At 46.3% G+C, this 26,597-nt stretch overlaps 1 protein-coding gene across 5 annotated transcripts in view; it reads left to right on the top strand.

Annotated features, from left to right (window-relative positions):
- The window catches only part of RALGPS1 (Ral GEF with PH domain and SH3 binding motif 1), a 1,028,186-nt gene that overhangs the window by 363,518 nt on the left and 638,071 nt on the right, over nt 1–26,597 (top strand). For all 5 annotated transcript variants that reach the window (XM_082262603.1, XM_082262602.1, XM_082262601.1 and 2 more), the window contains exon 7: nt 13,182–13,271. In XM_082262603.1, the coding sequence (XP_082118729.1) occupies nt 13,182–13,271 (90 nt within the window). The remainder of the gene's footprint in view (nt 1–13,181; nt 13,272–26,597) is intronic.

Raw genomic sequence — 26,597 nt, 5'->3', positions numbered from 1 at the left:
AATAGAGCTTTCTTTTGGTGGTATTTGATCACAACTGGGTTTTTTTTTCTTCGTGATATAAGCAAAAAAAGAGCAAAAATTTTGAAAAAAAAACACTTTTTTTTAGTTTCTATTATACAATTTTGCAAAAAATTAATTTTTCTTCATACATTTGGGCCAAAATTTATACTGCTACATATCTCTGGTAAAATTAACCCAAATTAGTGTATATTATTTAGTCTGTGTGAAAGTTATTGAGTCTAGAAGCGATGGTACCAATTACTGAAAATTGATCACACCAGATGTACTGACTGCCTATCTCCTTTCTTGAGGCCCTGAAATGTCAGGACAGTACAAATACCCCCCAAATGACCCCTTTTTGTAAAGTAGACAGTCCAAGGTATTTAGTAAGAGGCATGGTGAGTTTTTTGAAGTTATAATTTTTTCCCACAATTCTTGGGAAAATGAAGAAAAAAAAATTTTTTCTTTTTTTTCCCAAAACGTTGTCAATTTATAAGCTATTTCTAACACATAGTATGTACACAGCAAAAATGACACCCCAAAATTCATTCTGTTACTCCTTCTGAGTATGGTGATACCACATGTGTGAGCCTTTTACACAGCCTGGCCACAAAAAGAGACTCCACGTCCAAGTAGCACCATAAGGCGTTTTAGGAGCATAAATACACATAAAACTTTCTTACTACCTATCACACTTTTCAAGGCCCTAGAGCACCAATACAATGGAAAAGTCCACAAAATGACCCCATTTTGGAAAGCAAACACTCCAACGTATATTCTATGAGGCAATATGGGTCCTTTGAACATGTCATTTTTTTCCACAAGTTTTTGGAAAATGTGGGAAAAAAATAAAAACTTTTTTTTTTTACACAAAGTTGTCAATTTATAGGATATTCCTAACACATAGCATGTACACAGCAAAAATGACACCCCAAAATACATTCTGCCACTCCTCCTGAGTATGGCAATACCACATGTGTGAGACTTTTTCACAGCCTAGCCATATAGAGGGGCCTAACATCCAAGGTGCATCATCATGCATCCTATCCACTTGCCTAGGCCTATTTTTGACATTTGGTGTTTACAAGCTAAAATCTGTTGTTTTGCTAGAAAACTGCTTAGAACCCCCAAACATTATATATTTTTTTTTTTAGCAGAGACCCTAGAGATTAAAGTGGAGATTATTGCAATATTTTTTATCACACCGTATTTGCGCAGCGGTCTTCCAAACGCAATTTTTTTGGAAAAAATTCACTTTTTTTAATTAAAAAATAAGAAACCAGTAAAGTTAGCCCAATTTTTTTCCATAATGTGAAAGATAATGTTACGCCGAGTAAATGGATACCCAACATGTCATGTTTCAAAATTGCGCACGCTCACGGAATGGCGACAAACTTTGGTACTTAAAAATCCCCATAGGCGACAATTTTAAAATTTCTACAGGTTGCCACCTTTGAGTTACAGAGGAGGTCTAGGGCTCAAATTATTCCCCTTGCTCTAACGATCGCGGCGATACCTCACATGCGTGGTTTGGACACCGTTTACATATGTGGGCGGGGTTTCCACATGCGTCGCTTCTGCGCGCGAGCTAACGGGGACAGGGCACTTTAATTTTTTTTTTTTTTTTTACTATTTATTTTATTTATTATTTTTTATTTTTACACCGTTTAACAAAAAATAAAAAAATTGATCATTTTTATTTCTATTACAAGAAATGTAAACATTACTAGTAATAGAAAAAGGCACGACAGGACCTCTTTTTGTGAGATCTGGGGTCAAAAAGTCCTCAGATCTCACAAGTACACTAAAAAATAGAAAAAAAAAAAAAAAATTATTATATAAAATGAAAAAAAAAAAAAAAAGACATTTAAACCGGTTGCTAGGCAACAACATTTTCCGTAGCTCCGGTCCTCCAAGACCATAGAGTCAAGTGAGGGCAAGCTTGCCCTCACTCGACATCCTGTCTGTGAGGATCCGGGACCGGATCGTTTTCCCCGCTGTCGGCGGGTCCGGTAAGCGTGGAAAAGGACCGGACGCGGCGGGAGGGGGGGGGCACCTCTTCCGCCATCCCGGAAGGGTGAACCCACGGCGAATCCGCCGCTGGGACCACCCTTATCGGTTAGCCAACCGTCCACCGTTTAAAAAAATACCAGGGTTATGGCAGCTATCTGCTGCCATAACACCGGTATTTAGGTTTAAACGGAGGACGTATATAAACCTTTTTGGACTTGGACATGGTGGCTGTATGAAGGGTGACAGGTACTCGGGTACTTTGTTGGGCAGGTGACAGGCAGGTGACAGGTACTCTGGTACTGATGAGTAGGTGGCAGGTACTCGGGTACTCCGATAGGCAGGTGACAGGTACTCTGATACTCTGATGGGCAGGTGACAGGCAGGTGATAGGTACTGATGAGTAGTACTGATACTGATAGGTGATACTGTACTGATGGGTACTGATGATCAGTACTGATACGTGATAGGTACTGATGAGTACTGATGAGTAGTGATGGGTAATGATGAGCAGGCGGCAAGTACTCGGGTACTTCAGGCGTCAGGTACTCTGATGAGCAGGTGGAAGGTACTCAGGTACGCAGGTACTCTGATGACAGGTACTCGGATACTCTGATGACGGGTACTCGGGTACTCTGATGACAGGTACTCAGGTACTCTGATGACGGGTACTCCGTTGACAGGTAATCAAAGTATCCGAGTACCTGTCATCAGAATACCCGAGTATCCGTCATCAGAGTATCCGAGTACCCGTCATCAGAGTACCTGCGTACCTTTCATCAGAGTACCCGAGTATCTGTCATCAGAGTACCCGAGTATCTGTCATCAGAGTACCCGAGTACCCGTCATCAGAGTACCCGAGTACCCGTCATCAGAGTACCCGAGTACCCGTCATCAGAGTACCCGAGTACCCGTCATCAGAGTACCCGAGTACCTGTCATCAGAGTACCCGAGTACCTGTCATCAGAGTACCCGAGTACCTGTCACCAGCCCATCAGAGTACCCGAGTACCTGTCATCAGAGTACCTGATGGGCTGGTGACAGGTACTCGGGTACTTTGATGGGCTAGTGACAGGTGCTCTTTATTGGGGGGGGGGCAATCAGTGTGTTTGGGGTGCACTGTATTTGGTAACTAGCTGTTACCACACTCTCTTCCTCACACAGGATCAGTGTGTGAGGAGGAGAACACGGTGACAGCTAGTTACCGTGTTCTCTGTTGACATTTGTGACCGGCTGTGATTGGACACAGCCGGTCACGTGGTAAAGAGCCAATTTCATTGGCTCTTTACCTAGATCGGGGATCGACTCTGTCCGAGGGACGAGCCTCGTCCCCGATCGCTGCTCTGCGCGCCCCCGGGGGCGCGCATTGCAGAGAGAACGAGCGGCTCGTGCAGGAGCCGCTCATGTGATCGGCTGTGACTGACACAGCCGATCACATGGTAAACAGCCAATTTCTTATACGCTGTTTACCTTGATCAGGGATGGGCTATGTCCGAGGGACGAGCCTCACCCCCGATCGCCGCGCTGCGCGCCCCCGGGGGCGCGCAGTAGCAGCTAAAGCGGGCGGACGTCATATGACGGCCGCCCGGAACGGTAAAGCCATCCTGCCGGCGTCATATTACTATGCGCCGGTATGGATGTGGTTAAAGAGGGGCTGTTCCCTTTTGAGGGGCGCTTAAAGAAAAACTTTTATTTTTCAGACAGGGCTACTGTGTCCTGGTTAAGGGCTCTTATGTTTAGCCTTGGGTTATTTTCCTCACCCCTCATTTTCCTTTTGGCACTGCTTTTGGACGTCCCAGTAGTTATGATTTATGGAACGCTGTGTACGTTGATGAACAAAAGGGAAAATTGGATTTCTCTTACGTCCTCCGACAGTCGCCGCCTCTTCATATTCGTCACATATGGGTATTAGACTTTGCTCCGAAGGAGTAGCTAGGCAACAGAATATGTTAACAATAAAGCTTTTAACATATCCCACCCTCAAGGGGTGGTCCTCTCAGTCAATACCCTCCTACTTCCTGCAACCATATCTCAGTTTTAATGTCTAGCTTGTCAGGAGTGGCTGGCTCTCTCTGTGCTGGGACTTTCTGTCCCAGACTCTTTCTTCTTTTTAATATTTTGTTTGAGTTTTTCTCTCTACCTTTATTTAGCTGTTATTTTGTCAGCGTTAGTTAGTTCTTCGGATGAAGAGGATCATGCGGACTGGGTCTCGGGCTGATCCCCCTGGTCGCAGGTCGTGGGTCAGTGGCTTCCCAGTCTGCCATCGAGCGTTCAGCCAGGTAACGCTCCTGGCATAGTGAACGACCCATCCCTGTTCGGTGCAGGGATGATTGGTGAGGTGGCTACCTCACTGGACGCTGTGCGGTTTCTTAACCCCCATTTTGTGCGTCTTGAATTGCGACTCTCCCTGCCTCATGTGCAGCGGCTTGTTCGCCTGTGCGGGTCCCCCACGCCATGTGAGGTAAGTGTATTTATGTGGGGACCTGTCTGTCTGGGGGGGAGTCAGTCTGGGACTGTGTAACCTGCCTCTATTCACACTGCTTGTCTCCCTATCTCTCGGCTGCATGCTGTGGGCTGCAGGGGGGGGGGGGAGCTGTATGACACTGTGTGTGTCAGACTGGTCAGTGTGAGAAGCTGTGTGCTGTGGGGCATGTTTTTTTGGCATGTTTGGGCATATACAGTGATCGCTGCGGCGATCTGACATGTATTCTGATATTGGAATGTAATGTGTGTTTTAATGCACTGTGGAGCGGCGGTTTCGGCGCCAAACGACGCCATTTTGCCTACACCCGCTCCGGCCGCATGGTTTACATGCATGGCGGCCATTTTCTTGTAGCCTCCATAGGCTTACATAGAGCGCCCTGGCAGCATCACTTCCTCTTTCCAGGAACACCGATCGAGGCAGCAGCAGCGGCGAGGGTCTCCTCAGGTTTTATCCTTCTGTTCTTGCTATCCATTGCCTGTGTTCAGTTTGCATATTCCCTGTGGGGGTCTCATTGTGCTTGAGTGTGGTGCGGTGGGCTGCGCTTGCCGCGCTTGCTTAAAAGGGGCAGTTAACCCTTGGTTGTCTGGCATTACAGGGGCAATGGATTCTCAGGAGGGCAAATTTCCTACAGTATTGGTGGAAACCCAGGGGACCGCTGTTTCCCCCCCCAGGGGGGGATTTAGCCACTATTGTGGCTGGCCTTGCTGCTCAGGTGCAAATGCTGGTGGCTGCTCAATCTACTAAAAGGCCCAGAGTTGCTCTTTCCTCTGATTCTGAGGGTGAAGGTGATGGGGCTGTTATGGCAGGGGCCTCCTTATCGGGGTCCCGCTCCTCTCTTGATCTAGTGGGGTCTGAGGTGGAGGCTGAAGTTGAGGGGGTTGATAATTCTCCCCCTGGCTCGCCTGAAGAGCTTGCAATCATGGATGAGTTGATTGCTTCCATTAAGCAAACGCTGCGTTTGCAGGACGAAGTGTGTCCCCCCGCTGCCTTGGCGGCTTATGGGACGCAGAGGAAACGCAGGACGCCTCAGGTTTTTCCCTGCAATGATGATTTTCAGCGCGCTGTTAAGGATCAATGGCGCAATCTGCGCAAACCTTTTGCGGTACCAAGTAGATTCAAGCTGCGTTATCCTTTTTCGCCTTCCACTGATGAAAGGTGGTGTGTGCCTCCACCAGTGGATCATGCAATTGCGGTTTTGAACAAAGCCACTGCGATTCCTGCAGAGGATTCCCCTGTTTTCCGTGATGCCACGGATAGGAGACTGGAGTCTCTTGCCCGTCATACTTATTCTGTTACGGGTTCTATGCTTAAGGCTCTGTTTGCTTCTCTCATGGCGGCCCAGGCGATCGCAAGTTGGACGCAGATGCTTAGGCGCGTCCTAGTGGCCGACTCGGCCTCGCCGGCGACCCTGGATATGGTGGATCAAATCCACCAGGGTGTCATGTATCTGTGTGATGCGGACCTGGACCTGATTCCGTTGGCTGCACGTGTGCACAGCGTGGCGGTGTTGTCTCGCCGCCTGGTTTGGTTAAAATGTTGGTCGGTGGACCAATCTTCACGTAAGACCTTAGCCAATCTGCCTTATGATGGGTCTCGCCTTTTTGGGGAGTCCCTGGATGTGTTGATTAAGGGGATCACCGGGGGTAAGAGCACTCTCTTGCCCCATTTCCCCAAGGCTAAGGGGGCTTCTGGGAAGAAGCATGCTAATTTTCGGCCCCCTCAGGGGTCCTTTCGTGCCTTTCGGCCGCACTACAAGGGCAAACCGTTCAAAGGTCAAGGCTCTCAGAAGAAGCCCTGGTCTGGTAAACAGAAGTCCGGCCAATCCGGACCTGCAGCCCATAACAGTTCAGCCTGAAGGGGCGCCCTCACCCAGTTCTGGGGTGGGGGGACGCTTGCTCGGTTTTCTTCAGCCCTGGTTGGCCCGTGTGCGGGACAGATGGGTTCAGGAAATCGTTCGATCTGGTTACAAGATCGAGTTTCTCTCTCGGCCGGAGAGCAGATTTTTTCCTTCAAATCTTCAACTGTCTCCAGAGCGCTTGCGGGACCTGCACCTGGCGGTGCGGGACCTGAGGGCTCAGGGAGTGGTGGTTCCGGTGCCTCATCGGGACAGGTTTCGGGGGTTTTACTCCAATCTGTTCACCGTGCCCAGAAAGGAGGGCAAGGTTCGTCCGATTCTGGACTTGAAGGCTCTGAACCGCTCTGTGCGGGTTCGCAAGTTCCGCATGGAATCCCTGCGGTCGGTGGTGGCTGCCCTGGTTCCGGGGGAATTCATGGCCTCCATCGATTTTGAAGGATGCGTACCTTCACATCCCCATATTCGAGGGTCATCAGAGGTACCTTTGATTTGCCATTGCGGAGGATCACTACCAGTTCGTGGCGTTGCCCTTTGGTCTCGCCTCGGCTCCGCGGGTCTTCACCAAGGTGCTTGCACCGGTTCTGGCATTATTGAGGGCCCAGGGCGTTTCTGTCCTGGAGTATCTGGACGACATTCTGGTTCGGTCTGCGACCAGCCAGGGTCTGGAGGAGGACCTGTCTGTCACGATGCAAACTCTGCAGGAGTTTGGTTGGACGATAAATTTTCCAAAGTCGACACTGAGTCCGTCGGTTCGTCTCCCCTATCTGGGAATGATACTGGACTCGGTGCAGGCGAAGGTCTTCCTGCCGGAAGACAAACTCAGGACTCTCCGGTAGGAAGTCAGGTCCCTCAGGGACGTTCCGAACTCGTCTCTGCGGACGTGTATGAGATGTCTGGGATTGATGGTCTCGGCCTTCGAGGCGATTCCTTTCGCCCAGTTTCACACGCGGGGTCTCCAAGCGGAGATCCTGTCCAGGTGGGACGGGCGACCTCAATCTCTGGATCTTCAAATCTCGTTGAGTCTTCGCACCAGGGAAAACCTTCTGTGGTGGCTCCAGTCCCCGTTGGTGTCCGGGGGCAAGTCGTTTCGTCCGATCTCGTGGACGGTAATCACCACGGATGCCAGCCTGTCGGGCTGGGGTGGAGTTCTGGGCGTTCTGTCCGCCCAGGGGACTTGGTCGGAGGGGGAGTCTTCCCTTCCGATCAACATTCTGGAATTGCGTGCGATAAATCTCTGTCTTCATCGCTGGACGGACCGGCTGCAGGGCTGCCCGGTTCGGGTGCAGACGGACAATGCCACGGCGGTGGCCTACATCAACCACCAAGGGGGCACCAGGAGTGCCCGAGCGGCTCGAGAAGTGGCCGACATTCTGTCTTGGGCCGAGACTCATGTCCCGGCGATAACGGCGGTTCACATTCCGGGAGTGGAGAACTGGCAGGCGGACTATCTGAGTCGCCAGACCCTGGATCAGGGGGAATGGTCTCTCCACCCGGCTGTCTTCCAGATGTTGTGCGCGAAGTGGGGTCTTCCAGATGTGGACCTGTTCGCGTCTCGTCTCAACAACAAGGTGAAGAGGTTCGTGGCAAGGACGCGCGACCCTCGGGCAGACGCGTCGGACGCGTTAGTGGCCCCGTGGCATCAGTACAGGCTGATGTACGCGTTTCCACCGATTCAGTTGCTGTCCAGGTTCCTTTGCAGGTTACACTCGGAACGCAACACAGTGATTCTTGTGGCACCGGACTGGCCTCGCCGGTCCTGGTACGCAGACCTCGTGAATCTGGCGGTCGACGCCCCGTGGCGTCTGCCTCTTCGAGACGATCTACTGTCTCAAGGACCGATATACCATCCTGCTTTACAGTCGCTGGCTTTGACGGCCTGGCTGTTGAGACCGAGGTCCTGAAGGAGAGGGGTCTCTCTCCGGAGGTCGTTCATACTTTAATCAACGCGAGGAAGTCTTCCTCGGGGAAGGTTTATTACCGTACTTGGAAGGCCTATTTTGCCTGGTGTGAGTCCAGGGGGTTTTCACCCCGCACGTACTCGGTGTCCCGTGTGCTGTCTTTCCTTCAAACGGGTGTTGATCAGCGTTTGGCGCTGGCTACGATAAAGGGTCAGGTGTCTGCTCTGGCCGTTCTGTTTCAACGTCCCGTGGCTTCCAACCCATTGGTTGGCACCTTTGTTCAGGGTGTGCGGCATCTGGTTCCCCCTAGGCGGGATCCTCTGCCCCCTTGGGACTTGAATCTCGTTCTATCTGTGTTACAACGTGCTCCTTTTGAACAGATCAGGGAGATCTCGTTGTCTATGTTGTCCAAAAAGGTCGCCTTTTTGGTGGCAATCACTTCGGCTCGCAGAGTGTCGGAGCTGGCGGCTTTGTCCTGCAAGTCTCCGTACCTGGTTATTCATTTGGATAAGGTGGTCTTGCGACCTAATCCTTCTTTTCTTCCGAAACGAGTTTCGGAATTCCATCTTAATGAGGATATTGTCTTGCCTTCGTTGTGCACGAAGCCTAAACATCCAAAGGAGGTGAGATTGCACTCTCTGGATGTTGTTCGGGCGATAAGGGTTTACCTTAAATCGACTGAGTCTTTTCGAAAGACGGACTCCTTGTTTGTTCTTCCAGAGGATCCTCGGAAGGGCATGGCGGCTTCGGCCTCTACCATCGCCAAATGGATCAGGCAGACCATTGAACAGGCCTATGCTTTGCAGGGGAAAGTTCCCCCTGTGCCTGTGAAGGCGCACTCTACTAGATCTCTGAGTACGTCTTGGGCCTGTCGTCATGGGGCTTCTGTAGCCCAGGTGTGTAAGGCGGCGACTTGGTCGACCGTGCACACTTTCACAAAATTCTACAAAGTAGATGTTCAGGCATCGGCGGATGCTTCCTTTGGCCGCAAGGTTCTTAGTGCGGCTGTTCCCTAGGGTCCCTTGTTGGGGACTCCTGGCTGTTGGGATAAGTTTTGTATCCCCTGGTTTTTTGTCTTTTCCTGGGTTGTTGCTCCTGTTGAGCACTTGTTTTTTTGCTGTTGCCCAGCTGGTTTCCTTCCTTTGGTAAGGTTCCTTCTTTGATGCGGAGACTGCGTTGGCTTTCGGCGCGGATGCGTTTCCCACCCCTCATGTTTGCACTGCTTTGGGACGTCCCCATATGTGACGAATATGAAGAGGCGGCGACTGTCGGAGGACGTAAGAGAAAACTGAATTTTTGTAAAATCTTACCTGTAAAATTCCTTTCTCTGAGTCCTCCGACAGTCGCCGCCCCCGCCCCTCTTTTGGGGTTTGATTGTATACTCTACTGCTATTCCACTAAAACTGAGATATGGTTGCAGGAAGTAGGAGGGTATTGACTGAGGGGACCACCCCTTGAGGGTGGGATATGTTAAAAGCTTTATTGTTAACATATTCTGTTGCCTAGCTACTCCTTCGGAGCAAAGTCTAATACCCATATGTGACGAATATGAAGAGGCGGCGACTGTCGGAGGACTCAGAGAAAGGAATTTTACAGGTAAGATTTTACAAAAATTCCGTTTTTTGTACTTAGCGTAAAATCCATTTCTGTGAGTTCATCAACGGACACCGCACCCACCCCTCTATGGAGTTCTGATACTTCTAATACTGCTATTAAACTGATTACCTAGAGCAGAAAAGGGGATTTTATACCAAGTTGAAGACGACCCATGGGCGTAGCCAGGTGTTTTTTGTTTTTGTTGGAGGCAATATAACCCAGTAGTTATGATTTATGGAGCGCTGTGTCCATCAATTAACTCAGAGAAATGGATTTTACGGTAAGTACAAAAATCGCATTTTTTTTTTTAATTATTCAAATGTTTGCACAGAGCAGCCCAATCCTTCTCTTCACGGGTCCCACATCGGTGCTCCAGACCCCTTCCCTTTGTCAAGTGTCCCCACGCAAAGCCACTTTCGATAGGGACACCCATGCGGACTTGCTCCTGAGCCACCCTGTCTGTGTCTATTGACAGAGACTGGGGGACTCGGCCATGCCCCTCCTCCCTCTCCCTGCCATAAATCTGCCCAGTGAGGAGGGAGACAGCGGAGACACCTGCTATTCTTGTGCACATCGCTGGATCTATTTACTTTTAAGGTTTAAGGCCACTTAAAGGTTATTGAAAACCTGCTAGCTGTAAAGTGACAGCCAGCACCCCATCAAGATCTATGTTAAACATACCCCACACTAGATGTGAAGTTTTCTTTACAGGCCAAGTTCATCTTTTTGTAAAAAAAATAAAAAAATAATAATAATAAATTCACATGGTTGTGTGGATAAAAAAAAAAAAAATGTGCATTTATTTTTTTTACACTGCAGCCTGCAAAGCATTGCTCCCACGATCCACTCAGTGGTTTGGGGAATAGCTAGAGCGGTATTCTCAAGATGGACTTTACTGGCACAACAACATGACACAATGTCGTAAAAAAAAATGTAATTTTATTCAAAACATATTAAAAAATTATTTTAGAAACCCATATACAAGAAAGCATTGTTATATAAAAAATGTAGTGCAACAGGGATGACTCAAATAATCATAAGTGAACCCCACCATACCACACAGTTCAAGGTACTAGATAAAGCCAGGAACCATTTGTTCTAAGTTTAGAACCATACGACAATAAAGGTTTTGATGGTATATTTCTAACGATGGCGGTGGATTCACTTGTTAAACGATAATGTTCTCTACATGTTCCGCGCTACCGCGCTTCTTCTGGAGAGTATCGTTAAGTATATTAGTCAAGAGGTCTAAGAGAAAAAGGGGATATGCATGAAAATTCATACAAAACAACCCAGTTTCAATGAAACAATGCTCTAGTAATGCGCACAGGTGTACAGAAAACGCTGTACCCAAATGCGCATGTATATAAAACCTTGTGTAACATCTTACCAATAATCAATCAAATGTTGCAAGATACATTAGTAAACAATCCAAACCAACATCAAGTAGATAGCTACAGCTAGGATCAGAATACGTCAACGCCCAGACCAGATGGAGGTGGGGGGATATTTAAGATGAAATCAATCTTCGAACCTAAGTAACTGGTTCGAAGTTAAGTAACTGGTGCAATGCCAGGTTCCTGCAGACACTAAAGCTGGCTACACACTATACAATTGTCTTGTACACCTTTCCTTTAGATTTAGCAAAACCATATAATATGAGGTAAAACCTAAACACTTTCAAGTTGCATGCAATCAGGCAGCCCCTTGCACTACATAGTTAAAGGTAAATCTAAATAAAATCGAACAACAAAAATTGAATAATGTGTATCCAGCGATAGTACAGCTGTCTGCCCATGCCTCTATATGAGCAGACAATTACTGAAGAGCATAAGGAATCAATGAACTATGAGGAAACCCACCAGCAGCCTTGCAGTTTATTGAGAATTACAAACCGTCTACTGTGGTGGAAGATGGGACTTGTAGTTCATTTATTCTCAGAACTCTGTAAATGAATGAGGTGACTATGTGGGCAGAGTCCCTTCTCCAAAGTAACAAGTTACATGTACAAAAGGTGAGTTAATCCTCTAAAGAATTCCACAAACCTGCTGCAGCTTTACAAATGCTTTGCAACAGCTTGCTGATAATTCTGCTTTGCCTTTATACAAGTTGAAGCCCTTGTGAAGGGATTCATGACTATAACTTAACTTAAAGCGGAGTTCCGGCCTCAAAATCGAAAAAATCGGTTTTGGGCCATCCGCTTGCTGAGGGTAACCTGAAAAAGAAAAAGAATAGTGCCGATTTTTTTTTTTTTTTGGTCACTTACCTTATTATAGAAGAAAATATATTCCTCTTCCTTCCACTTCCTGCCTCTGCGGCCGCGGCCCGCGCCGTCTCTTCCGGTTTGCGATGATTCCTGGGAGCTTAACGGCATCGCTCCCAGGAATCAATGTGCCTGCACCGGCCCCGCTCGTCACTTCCGGTGCAGGCGCGGCATTCACTGCTAAACAGCTTCTGGGCATGCCCAGAAGTGACGAGTGGGGCTGGTGCAGTGCATTGTGGGACTCCGACGTCGCAGAAGAGGAAACGAAGAGGGACGCTGCAGCTTCAGCTGCCCACACCTGAGATGGCAGCGCTGGAGAAGAAATTTTCAAGGTAAGTATTTCTTCTTACAGGTAAGTGCGACCAGGGACAGTTCAGAGGCTATCCATTATGGAATGTACTAGCCCTGACTGTCCCGGGGGTATTTTTAGCTCAAATTGACCCCCGAGGCCGGAACTCCGCTTTAACTCCATAGTATGTTAGTACAATGCCCAAAGGAGCACACAGGTTGATGATGGCCTGAGATTCTGCGGTATACATGCTCCTTGGTATGTGACCCTTAGTCCCCATTCACACCGGTGTGGCTTTTAAATTGCGCTACTTCAGTACGATTTCAAAGCCGCCCATCAGTACGATTTGCACTGCTGATTTGATTACGGAAGTCTATGCAAGTCACAATAAACTTGGTAAAAAGTAGTGCAGGAACCTTTTTCATAATTGCAAAAATATGAATGATTCTATATTGGAATTGCAACTGTCAAATCGCATGACAAGTCAAACTGATATGAACGGGGGCTCACAGAGATTTCAATTCACAAATTTGGTGTGAATACCAAGCCTATGCCAACATACAGCTCACCAGGAATCCTAGGGCTAATAGATTTCTTTGATGAACTTTGGGAAAGTTATGTACGTATATTTCTTTGTTTTTGCTATCATTCTTTAAAAAGAATGTGCTTTGTGCAAATTTTCTGTAATGTATTTTTTTTTATCCCTTGTATTACTCTTTGAATGTAACTAATACAAATTATTGGAAATGAAAATACTTACTTTGACTTTATAACGTTTCTTTCAGGTCAGTTTTTGGGTTGTGCGGGAAATTCTAACAACACAGACTCTGAAGATAAGAGCCGAGATACTGAGCCATTTTATCAAGATAGCCAAGGTGAGGTTGCGAGCAATTTGCTCCAGTACTTTTAGGTGAGAAGTGTCAGCTTCTCTTTTTGTAATTTGCCTTTTCTGACTATTGCACACATTTTCCAACTGAATGCATATTTTGCAGTCAGGCTTACATTATAGAGCTCCTTAAATCTGTTTTTCAAACAAACGGCAGCACTGAGAGTCAGAAAAAAATCTACAGGTTTTCAGAAGAGCAGATAGATGCAATCAGGACTGCCCTGCGGTAACATAAACTTGCTGAATCAAAATGGCTGCTGCTTTTGCCTTCCATCTCATAATCCTCTGTTACTGGAAACATAATGCTGGAGTTACTCCACAGTGGATTCTTGCCAAAAAAATAAACATGGCTGCTCGTAAATAATCCTGTACAGTTTATTCAAAGCACTCGTTAATCCTTTGCTTCTATTTTACATGAAGAGCCAACGCTGATTATAGAATTTTATCCTAATCGCTAACTGTTTCACAAGCCCACTGAAGCAGATTAATACACGGAAGCCATGAGGAGTCGATTGTTCCAACATGGAATTACTGCCCGCTGTAAATCAGAGTTCGATGTTGGCTTGTGAGAAGATAAACATGAAGAAAATGCTGTTTTACTTTACTTTCTTCATTTACTTTTTACAAAAACTAAAATGGTTTACAAATGAATACAGAAAGTATAAGCATCTAGGCGTTTATGTTCTGCACCAGCAGTTTATTTTTGTGTTTTGAAAAATTAAATTGATACTTTTATACAATGCTGTTTATTTAGGGAATGAACATGGACAACCTTCTACAGGAGCAGAAATATTAATAATAAATAGGAAGATCAACTTGCAAATTACAAGGAGTCTCCACCCTGCGCCAAAATGAACTTAAGACAATGATAAAGCTACACAAGCAGCCACCTACAAAATGATAGAAACAATAGGGTGGGTTGGATCAAATGAGCCAAAACACCAGGCGGCGCTGAACAATAATTAAAATGGTATAAAACAGTCTTTCAATATTCAAAAATGAAATCCTAAATAATTGCAGTCAATGGGACTATGGAAAAATATAACACAAAATAATACATCAAAACATAATATCTCCTGCAATCAGTCCATAATATGTAGAAATGATGTGGGGGAAGTGTTAATGATTAAACTTCACAATCCTTCACCACACCACGTGCAGCCTCTCCCAATGGTCCCGCACTCGCCAAAGGTAAAATGGATAAAGGCCTGTCATTTCCAAGAGATAGACAACATTGGCTGAACCCCGAATGGATACTCTCCAACGGATAGAGATAAGGTCTCCTGGGCTAAGCACCACTCTCCACAGCATTCCTCTTCAAGCCAATATAAACAGGGGGAAGCCACCAGGATTCTTATCCACACTCTGAAGCATCTTATTAATGATCTGCAGTAGTCCCATTGACTGCAATTATTTAGGAGCAGAAATATAGTTGAGCCTACTGCAGTCAAGGACCATTTTGCCATGCTAGGTCTATTGTAAAACATACACAGAGTATCAAAAATATTTGGGTATTCAAGCATTGCGCAATTGGTATAAAAATCCAACTTCAGCCCAAACTTTTTATTTTGATTTGGATGATGTGGGGGGGGGGTAGGGGGGGGGGGAGTTTGTGCCTCTGTCAGATTTTATTGCTGACACTGTTCTTTTTGGGAGTTCTAAAAAGTAATGAAAAATCTCGCCATCTGTGGCACAAATCAAGACAATAAAGCTTTTAGTAGTGTCAGTGCCTCCTGTACTGTGACATAATTTCCCCCTCTTTCTTACACTTCTTATACTTTGCTACAATGTAAAGTAGTGCACAGCTTGTATAACAGTGTAAATTTTTTGTCCTCTCAAAATAACTCAATACACAGCCAGTAATGTCTAAACCGCTGGCAACAAAAGCTGGTGGATGTTAGAGACCTTGTGCTCCTCCACCTTCTGTTTGAGGATGCCCCACAGATGCTCAATAGGGTTTAGGTCTGGAGACATGCTTGGAGAGTCCATCACCTTTACCCTCAGCTTCTTTAGCAAGGCAGTGGTTGTCTTGGAGGTGTCTTGGGGCCATTATCATGTTGGAATACTACCCTCTGGTCCAGTCTCCGAAGAGGGGGGGATCATGCTCTGCTTCAGTATGTCACAGTACATGTTGGCATTCATGGTTCCCTTAATGAACTGTAGCTCCCCATTGCTGGCAGCACTCATGCAGCCCCAGACCATAACACTCCCACCACCATGCTTGACTGTAGGCAAGACACACTTGTCTTTGTACTCTTCACCTGGTTGTCGCCACACACGCTTGACACGAGCTGAACCAAATATGTTTTTCTTGGTCTCCTTAGACCACTGGAGATGGTTCAAGTAATCCATGTCCTTTGTCTGCTTGTCTTCAGCAAACTATTTGCGGGCTTTCTTTTGCATCACCTTTCTTCTGGGACGACAGCCATGCACACTAATTTAATGCAGTGTGCAGCATATGGTCTGAGCACTGACAGGCTGACCCCCCACCCTTTCAACCTCTGCAGCAATGCTGGCAGCACTCATATGTCTATTTCCCAAAGACAACCTCCGGATATGACGCTGAGCAAGTGCAATCAACTTCTTTGGTCGACCATGGCGAGGCCTGTTCTGCGTGGAACCTGTCCTGTTAAACCGCTGTATGTTCTTGGCCACCGTGCTGCAGCTCAGTTTTAAGATCTTGGCAATCTTCTTATAGCCTAGGCCATCTTTATGTAGAGCAACAATTCTTTTTTTCAGATCTTCAGAGCGTTCTTTGCCATGAGGTGCCATGTTGAACTCCCAGTGACCAGTATAAGAAAGTGAGAGCGATAACACCAAATGGCTAATTGGGCCCAATTTGGGCATTTTCACTTTGGGGTGTACTCACTTTTGTTGCCAGCGGTTTAGACATTAATAGCTGTGTGTTGGAGTAATTTTGAGGGGCGGAAAATTTACACTGTTATACAAGCTGTACACTCCCTACTTTACATTGTAGCAAAGTGTTATTTCTTTAGTGTTGTCACATGTGTACCAGGTTTAAGTCTAAACATAACTTAAACTTTCCATTTACCATTACATAAGCACAAATTTGAAGCATTTATGCAAGACCGGATGAATCCATGCTTCTTACACCAAATTCTGACCCAGTATTTGCTTGTCACAGCTGAAATTTAAAATTGTCACCCCAGTCAGGCCTCAGCTCCGTGCCAGGTCGGCAGTGACATAGGCCCACTGCACGGGGGCTGGCCCTGTGAGTTAAACGTCTTGCGAGGTCGCATATGACCTGGCCTCAGTCTGAGTCGCAGCATTCCTCCTGGCCGACGCCCCCCCCCCATTTTGATGGAGAGGAGGATCTGTCTGGAGCAGTGCCCACCTGGTTCCTGGTGTGGTGGGTAGCTGTCCCCCCCTCATGGAGTCCTTGGAGCATATTTCCCCACCTGATCCCCTCTCTGAGGCTGCAGGGCCCTCCAGATCCCAACCTTCTATCCATGCACTAATGGCGGTCCTGGAGTCCCTTGTGCCCCGGGTGGAGGCAGCTTGCGGGCGACGGACCAGCAAAAAGCGCCCCTGCCTTCCCCTGTCTCATCTGTCGCATCAGATCCTGAATCTGATTCGGCCGCCACAGACGTGGGTCACCCTGCTGGGTCTGTGACCATGCACCTGGAATCCTCTCATAGTGAGAGTAATTCCTCCACGTCTGCGACCGCACACAAAGAGGCGCTGGTGGATGCACTGATTGTATCTGTCCATGAGACCCTTAAGATGGAGGACGCGGCTGAAGCTGCGACTGAGGCACAGGTATCCTTTGGCACTCACAAGCCATCCAGAGCAGCAAAGGTGTTTCCTTTCCCTGCCTATTTTGACAAAATTGTTGCTGAAGATAGAGGACGACCAAAGCGTCCCCGTGGGGTTCCTAAGCGATTCACCAGGTGTTAACCCTACGAGGAGTGGACTGTGCCACCGGTGGTGGAGATTCCGGTTTCCAGATTAAACAAGGCAATCATGATTCCGGTGGAAGAGTCCTCGGCTTTTTAGGATCTGGCTGACCGGAAGGCAGAGGCTGTGGCCCGCATTACAGTGCCTTGCGAAAGTATTCGGCCCCCTTGAACTTTGAGACCTTTTGCCACATTTCAGGCTTTAAACATAAAGATATAAAACTGTAATTTTTTGAGAAGAATCAACAACAAGTGGGACACAATCATGAAGTGGAACGAAATTTATTGGATATTTCAAACTTTTTTAACAAATAAAAAACTGAAAAATTGGGCGTGCAAAATTATTCAGCCCCCTTAAGTTAATACTTTGTAGTGCCACCTTTTGCTGCGATTACAGCTGTAAGTCACTTGGGGTATGTCTCTATCAGTTTTGCCCATTCCTCTTTGCAAAACAGCTCGAGCTCAGTGAAGTTGGATGGAGAGCTTTTGCGAACAGCAGTTTTCAGTTCTTTCCACAGATTCTCGATTGGATTCAGGTCTGGACTTTGACTTGGCCATTCTAACACCTGGATATGTTTATTTGTGAACCATTCCATTGTAGATTTTGCTTTATGTTTTGGATCATTGTCTTGTTGGAAGACAAATCTCCGTCCTAGTCTCAGGTCTTTTGCAGACTCCATCAGGTTTTCTTCCAGAATGGTCCTGTATTTAGCTCCATCCATCTTCCCATCAATTTTAACCATCTTCCCTGTCCCTGCTGAATAAAAGCAGGCCCAAACCATGATGCTGCCACCACCATGTTTGACAGTGGGGATCGTGTGTTCAGGGTGATGAGCTGTGTTGCTTTTACGCCAAACATAAAGTTTTGCATTGTTGCCAAAAAGTTTGGTTTTGGTTTTATCTGACCAGAGCACCTTCTTCCACATGTTTGGTGTGTCTCCCAGGTGGCTTGTGGCAAAGTTTAAATGACACTTTTTATGGATATCTTTAAGAAATGGCTTTCTTCTTGCCACTCTTCCATAAAGGCCAGATTTGTGCAGTATACGACTGATTTTTGTCCTATGGACAGAGTCTCCCACCTCAGCTGTAGATCTCTGCAGTTCATCCAGAGTGATCATGGGCCTCTTGGCTACATCTCTGATCAGTCTTCTCCTTGTATGGGCTGAAAGTTTAGAGGGACGGCCAGGTCTTCGTAGATTTGCAGTGGTCTGATACTCCTTCCATTTCAATATTATCGCTTGCACAGTGCTCCTTGGGATGTTTAAAGCTTGGAAAATCTTTTTGTATCCAAATCCAGCTTTAATCTTCTCCACAACAGTATCTCGGACCTTCCTGGTGTGTTCCTTGTTATTTATGATGCTCTCTGTGCTTTAAACGAACCTCTGAGACTTTCACAGTGCAGGTGCATTTATACGGAGACTTGATTACACACAGGTGGATTCTATGTATCATCATTAGTCATTTAGGTCAACATTGGATCATTCAGAGATCCTCACTGAACTTCTGGAGAGAGTTTGCTGCACTGAAAGTAAAGAGGCTGAATAATTTTGCACGCCCAATTTTTCAGTTTTTTATTTGTTAACAAAGTTTGAAATATCCAATAAATTTTGTTCCACTTCATGATTGTGTCCCACTTGTTATTGATTGTTCACAAAAAATTACAGTTTATATATTTATGTTTGAAGATTGAAATGTGGAAAAATGTTGCGACGTTCAAGGGGGCCGAATACTTTTGCAAGGCACTGTATGTACACATTAGCGGGTTCGGCATTGAGGCTGATATTCACCATTGCCCTAGTGTCGCAAACTCTGACCTATTGGGCTAAGCTCCTACACCGTGACCTGGAGGATGGACAACTCCTTCCTGCCTTTGCTGAGCTGGTGGACCAGCTGGTCCAGGGGTTGCAGTTTATCTGGGATGCCTCCTTGGAACGCCGATCCCCTAATGGCTCGCCTCTGTTTTGACTGTGGTCCTTCGGCGTGTCATTTGGCTTAAATGCTGGTCTGCGGACCAGATTTCTAAGAAGGCCTTGACTGATCTTCCCTTTCAAGGAGATTGTCTGTTTGGAGCTACCCTGGATTACATCATTAAAGGTCTCGCAAGGGGGAAATAGTACCTTTCTTCTACAGGCTACTAAGGTCAAGGACCATCGTCGTAGATTTGGGCCCTCCTCAGCTCATACGTTTTTTTCGTCCCTCAGGGTCCACTGACACGGGCTCGTCTAGAGGGCCTCCTCTGGAGGATCCAAAGGAACCTGGTCTGGCAAGCCGAGAGCGGGCTTCTACAGACCCGAACAAGGCTCCTTCCACAGGCTACCAAGGGCAAGGAATTGTCGTGATTTTCACCCTTCTGCGCTGTGCGATAAGTCTCAACGTGGTGTCAAACTCCTATCTTGACATATTACTGCATGTGGATAATGTGTTCCTCGCTGCCCTCAAAAGACTGGAGATGTCCGATATGACTGTAAGCATAGGAAACAAAGAAGGCGTGTGGGCTTAACGCATTCTCTTCGAAACATGCTTATTTAATGGTATAAAGCACAGGTAAATGTTCTCACAAACCAATGCTTGCATCATAGCTTAGACGTAACATCATCTGCTTAAGTCAATATTCCTAAATTCACAATGCTCGTAGACACATCGGCTAACACATTTTGAAGTTACCCTCTTCTTCAGAGCCTTGTCTGGGTGACTACTGGTATAACTGAAGGACTTTATGGTCTGATTCCGTGCCTCTCAGCCTGGTGCTGTCACTTTGCAGATCCTCCTCTCATGGTTCCAGGCTGGCCTCGCCAGGCTTGGTACGTCGATCTGGTGCAGCTGGTCACTGACGTTCCTTGGAGGCTTCCCCAAAGAGAGGATCTGCTGTCTCAAGGTCCGATCTTCCATCCTGTTCATCCTGTTTTACAGTTGCTGGCTTTGACAGGCTGTTGAACGCCAGGTGCTAAAGGATAGTGGTTTATCTGAATCAGTGATTCCTAGACTGTTAATAGCTAGGAAATCTACTTCTAGCAAGATCTACCATCGTACGTGGAAGACATACATTGCATGGTGTGAGTCTCTTGGGGTTCATCCTCACTCCTTCTCGGTGGATTGGATCTTAGCCTTCTTTCAACGGGGGGGGAGGGGGGGGGGTTGAACAGAATTTGGCCTTGAGTACCATCAAGGGCCAGGTATCAGTCTTGGCGGTCTTTTTCCAACGACCTTTGGCCACACACTCCCTTGTGCGTACTTTTCTTCAGGGTATCTGACATTTGGATCCTGCAGTGCGGGCTCCGTTGCCACCTTGGGATCTTAAGCCTCCCTTTGAAAATATTCAGGAGATTCCCCAGCTTACGCTGTCCCAGGAGATGGTCTTTTGGTGGCTATCACCTCTGCGTGCAGGGTGTCGGAACTGGCGGCGTTATCCTGTCATTCACCTTATGTGGTGATTCACAAGGATAAGGGGGTGCTTCGTCCCTGTGCGTCATTTCTTCCTAAGGAGGTCTTTCACTTTCATTTAAATGAAGACATCGTGTTGCCTTCCCTGTGTCCCAGACTTAAATATCCAAAGGAAATTGCCTTGGATGTGGTCCGGGCAATAAGGGTGTACCTGGCAGCTACGGAGTCTTTCAGGAAGTCAGACTCTCTTTGTGCTCACTGGTGGAACTTGCAAAGGGTTGTCCGCTTCCTCTGGGACCATTTCCAGATGGATCAGACAGACGATGGTTGAGGCCTTTTTCATCAGTGGTCAGGTTCCTCATTTCCCTGTCAAGGCGCAATCTACTAGGGCGCTTAGGGCCTCCTGGGCCTTCTGTCATCAAGTGTCAGTGACGCAGGTTTGCAAGGCGGCCACCTGGTCGTCAGTGCACACTTTTACAAAGTTTTATTAAGTGGATGTGTTGGCATCTGCGGATGCTTCCTTTGGCTGCAAGGCATTGCAGGCTGCTGTTTAGGAGGACCTGATCCTCTTTGAGAGTGTATTGTTTTCTTCAGGTGGGCTCCTGTTGTTTTGGTAGAGCCCCTGTTGCCTGGTTGGCTGTTTAGCCTTGGGAATTTTTGGCTGTTTCCCACCCCTCATGTTTGACACTGCTTTGGGATGCCCCAATGGTCAAGAATGACAGGAGCTGTGTCCATCAATCAACCAAATAGAAAATGGGATTTTTTACTTACCATAAAATCCATTTCTCTGATGTTCATTGACGGACACAGCACCCACCCCTCCGTGGAGCAGTAATTCTCCTGACACTGTAACACTGGGTCACAAAGTATTGGTATCGGGTATCGGCCGATCTTTTGTACATTTTAAAGTTTTGAAAAATAAAGATTATTTTTGACACAAATCTGGTACTGAACATGTTAATGTCTGTTTGTTAACTTTTTTAACATCAAAGGCTTGTTCTTCACACCTTACCTGCATGAAAACTGGAAATAGGAAAACCGCACAGCTTTCACTTGCAGGTAAATCCGTTTCACATCATGTGATTGTGAATGATGCATAAACTGCTGCAGTAGTGCACTCACTCACTGCAATGATTTTAAATCACTGCTGCAGTCAGTGCAAAACTGCTAGAAAAAAAGCTAGACAGTGGATTGGGGTGGACACTAGTACTTCTACACTTTTCAATGCTCCCAGTTAAGTAGAACAATATAGTGCAGAAAGCATAACATTTCAGCATGTTCACCTGTTAAATGGTTTCTGTTTTTTTCATATATTGCTGCCACTTCATTAACACGCTCACTTGGTACAGGATTGGAAAGAGGAGCAGAGAGGTATCTTCTAGCATGAGAGGCAAGTCTTTTGTAGTGTGCCTCATTTTCTTTCCACCACTGAAGAGGATCACAACTTCTTCTGTCAATTACTGGTTCCTTTAAATAAAGATGAAGTTCATCATCCAGGTTTATTATTGCAGATTCAGAAGAATCCTCTGCATGAGGCCCCAATAAAACACTGAACATGCCATCAATTTGACCACATTGAAGATTTTCTTCTGTTCGTTGTCTTCTTTTTGGACATTTTTCGGTTTTTGCAGCATCCTGCTGCTCTTCCAGATTGTAAAAATGCTGTTCTGGACTTGACTTTTCCGCAGGAACCTCACGTTGTTCTTGTATTGAGGATCCAAAAGACTTGCCAGCACAACATTTTTAATCTTGTCATGCTTCTCAAAACATATATCAATCAAAGCTCTCTGGCTTGATAGACCATTATTTAGACGTTGGAGGGTGTTGTGTGCCATGCAACTGAGGTCTGACACATCAGCAAGCCTCATTTGTTTCCGCATATTTGCTCCTCTGTCTCAAAGGAGCACAAGCATCATCTTTGTTGATTTCCCAGTCTTCAAGCATGCCTAGAAACATTTCTCTACTGTACTCAGTGTGGGATCCTTGCATCCATCGCTTAAATCCAGAGTCAGACACCATTGTAAATGGCTGGTTATCAATGGCCATCATCTCTGTGATTACTCTGTCCAGCAGTTGGGATCTTCCATCTGAATTTATCCACCTGTTTTTTTTTCTGAAACATCTCTTATTGTTGCCTTGAATAGTGGAGGAGGTATTTCACATTGTGATTCATTTTTTTTTTTCTGTGTGGCATAATATAATTCAACATGATGAGCTCTTAGATGGGCCCAAAAATTTGACACATTTTCGTTATTTGCATTTACTGATCCCATGCTTACATTGTTTTTGCATGTGTTGCACACTGCTGCTTTTCCTGGAGATGGTTGAGACGAAAAAAAAAAATCCCAGACCACACTTTTACTTTTTCTGTCCTTTGCAATTTGAAAGAGACAATATAAGGTTGCTGGCACCCTGCTGTGGGTGGCTGGCTTGCTGGCTGGCTGTCACCCTGTTGTGGGTGGCTTGCTGGCTGTCACCCTGTTGTGGGTGGCTGGCTTGGTGTCACCCTGTTGTGAGTGGTTGGCTTTCTGGCACCCTGTTGTGGGTGGCTGGCTTGCTGGAACCATGTTGTGGGGTGGGTGTGTGGCTGACTGCTGGCACCCTGTTGTGGGGTGGGTGGGTGTCTGGCTGCTGGCACCCTGTTGTGGGGTGGGTTGGTGTCTGGCTGCTGGCACCCTTTTGTGGGGTGGGTGGCTGGCACCCTGTTGTAGGTGGCTGGCTTGGTGTCACCCTGTTGTGGGTGGGTGGGTGGCTGGCTTGGTGTCACCCTGTTGTGGGTGGGTGGCTGGCTTGGTGTCACCCTGTTGTTGGTGGGTGGCTGGCTTGGTGTCACCCTGTTGTGGGTGGGTGGCTGGCTTTGTGGCACCCTGTGGTGGGTGGCTGGCTTGGTGGCACCCTGTTGTGGGTGGGTTGCTGGCTTGGTGGCACCCTGTTGTGGGTGGCTGGCTGGCTTGCTTTTTTCTTTTTTTTTTTTTTTTTTTTTTTTTAATTCACGAGTTTTTATTGTTTTCAATACATTACATATTATTACTTACATGTATACAATCACAATCCAAAACACTCTCCTGGCCCCTCCCCCCCGTTATCCCTCCTGTTGCAAAAAAAAAAAAAAAAAAAAACTCACACACCATCCCCCCCCCCCCCACAGTGTAAGAATTCCTCCAGGCAAAACTCAGAGGAAACCTAAAAAAAACAAAAAAAACTTGTTCGTATATTACCTTCATCCGTGACATACTTATACTTATCTACCAACGTGTCCGCACTCAAGGTGCGAGAGAAAAAAAAAAAAAAAAAAAAAAACACATCCCACCCACAATATATAAATTCCTCCGCACATATCACAACAAAAACATAATAGTGTTCCCTATAATCTCATGCCCCGAACCGTGCCAAACTTGTCAAACCTCGTGATCATACTCTAGGTGATAAAAAAAAAAAAAAGGGGGGGGGGGAGAATTACCCAAATTATTACGGGGAAGAAAAAAAAAAAAAAAAAAAAACCCCGCCTATTTGGGCTCCTCCCCTCCCCTATGCTCCCTGAGCACAAGGAGGGGGAGTCCCTCTCCAATCGTGTTCCATCCTATAAGACTTCCTCATCAGGAAGAATAAGTGAGCGGTGTATGACCCTTCTTCTCATTTAGAGAAGGGAGAGAAAAAAAAAAAATGGAAAATTATGCCCCCGTGAAACCCCCCTCCCACCCCCCCTTTACCTTTAACATTGGGGGGAGGAACCATATTTCATATCACGACACCAATCCTTCAAAACATACAGACATCTTATTACATTATATACATCTTATGTACATTACATACAATCCCTCCTGACGTTACTCGTCAGGCCTCCTAAAGATCCCTCCACTGGCACCCCGCGGAGAGGGGTGTCTGGGAAAGGTACTAGCACCCATTAAGGGGGAAAAAAAAAAAAAAAACCCCTACCCTCCCCCCTCCCTCCTTAACTTTATGTCTTTCCCCATCTCCTCGAGCATCCCTTCCTCACAACATCCCCTCTAACTTATCAGTCTAAGATAATCCTCCGAGCATGTAAATTGGGACCATGGCTGCCATCTTACCCTAAATCGCTCCTCCATACATAGACGAGCTGCAGTTAGCTTTTCCATCCTGTATATTTCCCTAATTTTGGTAAACCATAACTGTACTGTAGGTGGGTATGTTTGCTTCCATAGAGCCGGTATGCAAGCTTTTGCTGCGTTCAGAAGGTGCATCAATAGGGAGTTCCTGTATTTCTTGACCGAGCTCCTCGTGCCATGTAGTAAGCATAGCACGGGATCCTCCCGTATCTTAGTCAGCGTTAACTTCTCGGTAAAGCGAGCTACCTCGTCCCAGAAACCCCCCATCGATGCACACGTCCAGAAAATATGCAGCATCGTTCCGCCTTTCTCTCCACATCTCCAGCATCTGTCTTGATGTTTTCTATCAATTTTATGTAATTTAGCTGGTACACGGTACCATCTGGTCAAAATTTTGTAGTTAATCTCTTGGTATCTGCTTGATATCGATGTTTTATGTGTCAGTCTTAGAATTTTATTTACCTGTTTCTGATTTAGAGGTATCTCCAACTCTCTTTCCCATTTTTGTATAAATTTAAGTGGTCTTCCCTCCTGTGATGTCCCCAGAAGCTCGTAAAGATAGGATAGAGCATGTGGTATTCTGATCCCTTCCCTGCATAGGGTCTCAAATGGAGTTAGGGGGCGTGGAGTAAATCCCATCCTCTGTATTTGTTTTAAGTAATGTCTGATCTGGTAAGCACTGAACATGTCTAAGTTTCCTTCTGGCCAAGATAACATTTCTGTTATCGTCGGGGGATCTCTCTGGGTCCAAAAATCACATAATCTGACCCTGCCCCTCTTGATTAGTCCTATAATTTTAGCGTTGGAATTCCCTGGGGGAAAGTTGGTGTTACCTGCCAGGGGTGTCATCGGTGATATTGCTGGTGCCACTAAGCTATGTTTCTGTACCTTATTCATTTCGCTTAATGTCGCTCCGATCGTCGGATGTAAATGTATCTTGTCATCTTTTGGTATAGGCGTCCATGCTGCTAAGATAGTTGTAGAGCACATGATCTCCTTTTCTACTTGCACCCACTGCTTATGTTCCCCGTTGCAATGCCAGTCCATCACTCGCATTAAATGTGCAGCTTTATAATAGCGTATTAGGTCTGGTAGACCCACCCCTCCTCTCACCTTTGGTAATGTTAAGGTCTGTATACCAATTCGTGGGGATTTTCTAGCCCATACAAATGTCCTTAAAGCTGCCCTGATCTGTGTAAAAAACGTCATTGGAATTGCTATCGGGATGGCCTGTATCATGTATAATAGTCTTGGTAAGATGTTCATTTTTACTACGCTACACCTCCCAAACCAAGACAGCACTAGTGTCTGCCATTTTTGTAGATCAGCTTTAATGGATTTTGTCAATGGGATAAAGTTTGTCTCAAATAAATCCCTAGGATCTGCTGTGATATGGATCCCTAAATATACTATTGCTTTATTCTTCCACTGGAATGGAAAAGAGGCTCTCATTTGATTCCACTTATTCCCTGGTATTGACACGTTCAATGCCTCCGACTTAGACATATTCATTTTAAAATACGAGACCTCACCATACTCTCGGATCGCCCCTAATATCAGTGGGAGTGTTCTGTCAGGATTTGTTATATAGAACAAAAGATCATCTGCATAGGCCGCTACTTTATGCTGTCCCCCACCCATTTGTGCTCCTTCTATTTCAGCATTTTGGCGGATCTTACATAAAAAGGGTTCTAGAGCTAATATAAAAATCAGTGGCGATAGCGGGCAACCTTGTCTGGTCCCGTTTTTTATATGAAAGAAGTTAGAACACCAGCCATTTACTCTCACCGCCGCCGTGGGATTAGAATACATTGACAGAATAGCTGTCCTCATCCATATTCCCAGGCCAAGATGTGACAGGGTGGCACGGATATAATTCCATGCCACCCTGTCAAATGCTTTTTCAGCATCAACTGAAAGGATCATCAT

This window comes from Pelophylax lessonae, assembly GCF_965119305.1.
Source record: "Pelophylax lessonae genome assembly, chromosome: 7".
Taxonomy (NCBI): Eukaryota; Metazoa; Chordata; class Amphibia; order Anura; family Ranidae; genus Pelophylax; species Pelophylax lessonae.
This window is presented reverse-complemented; position numbering and strand designations above follow the sequence as displayed.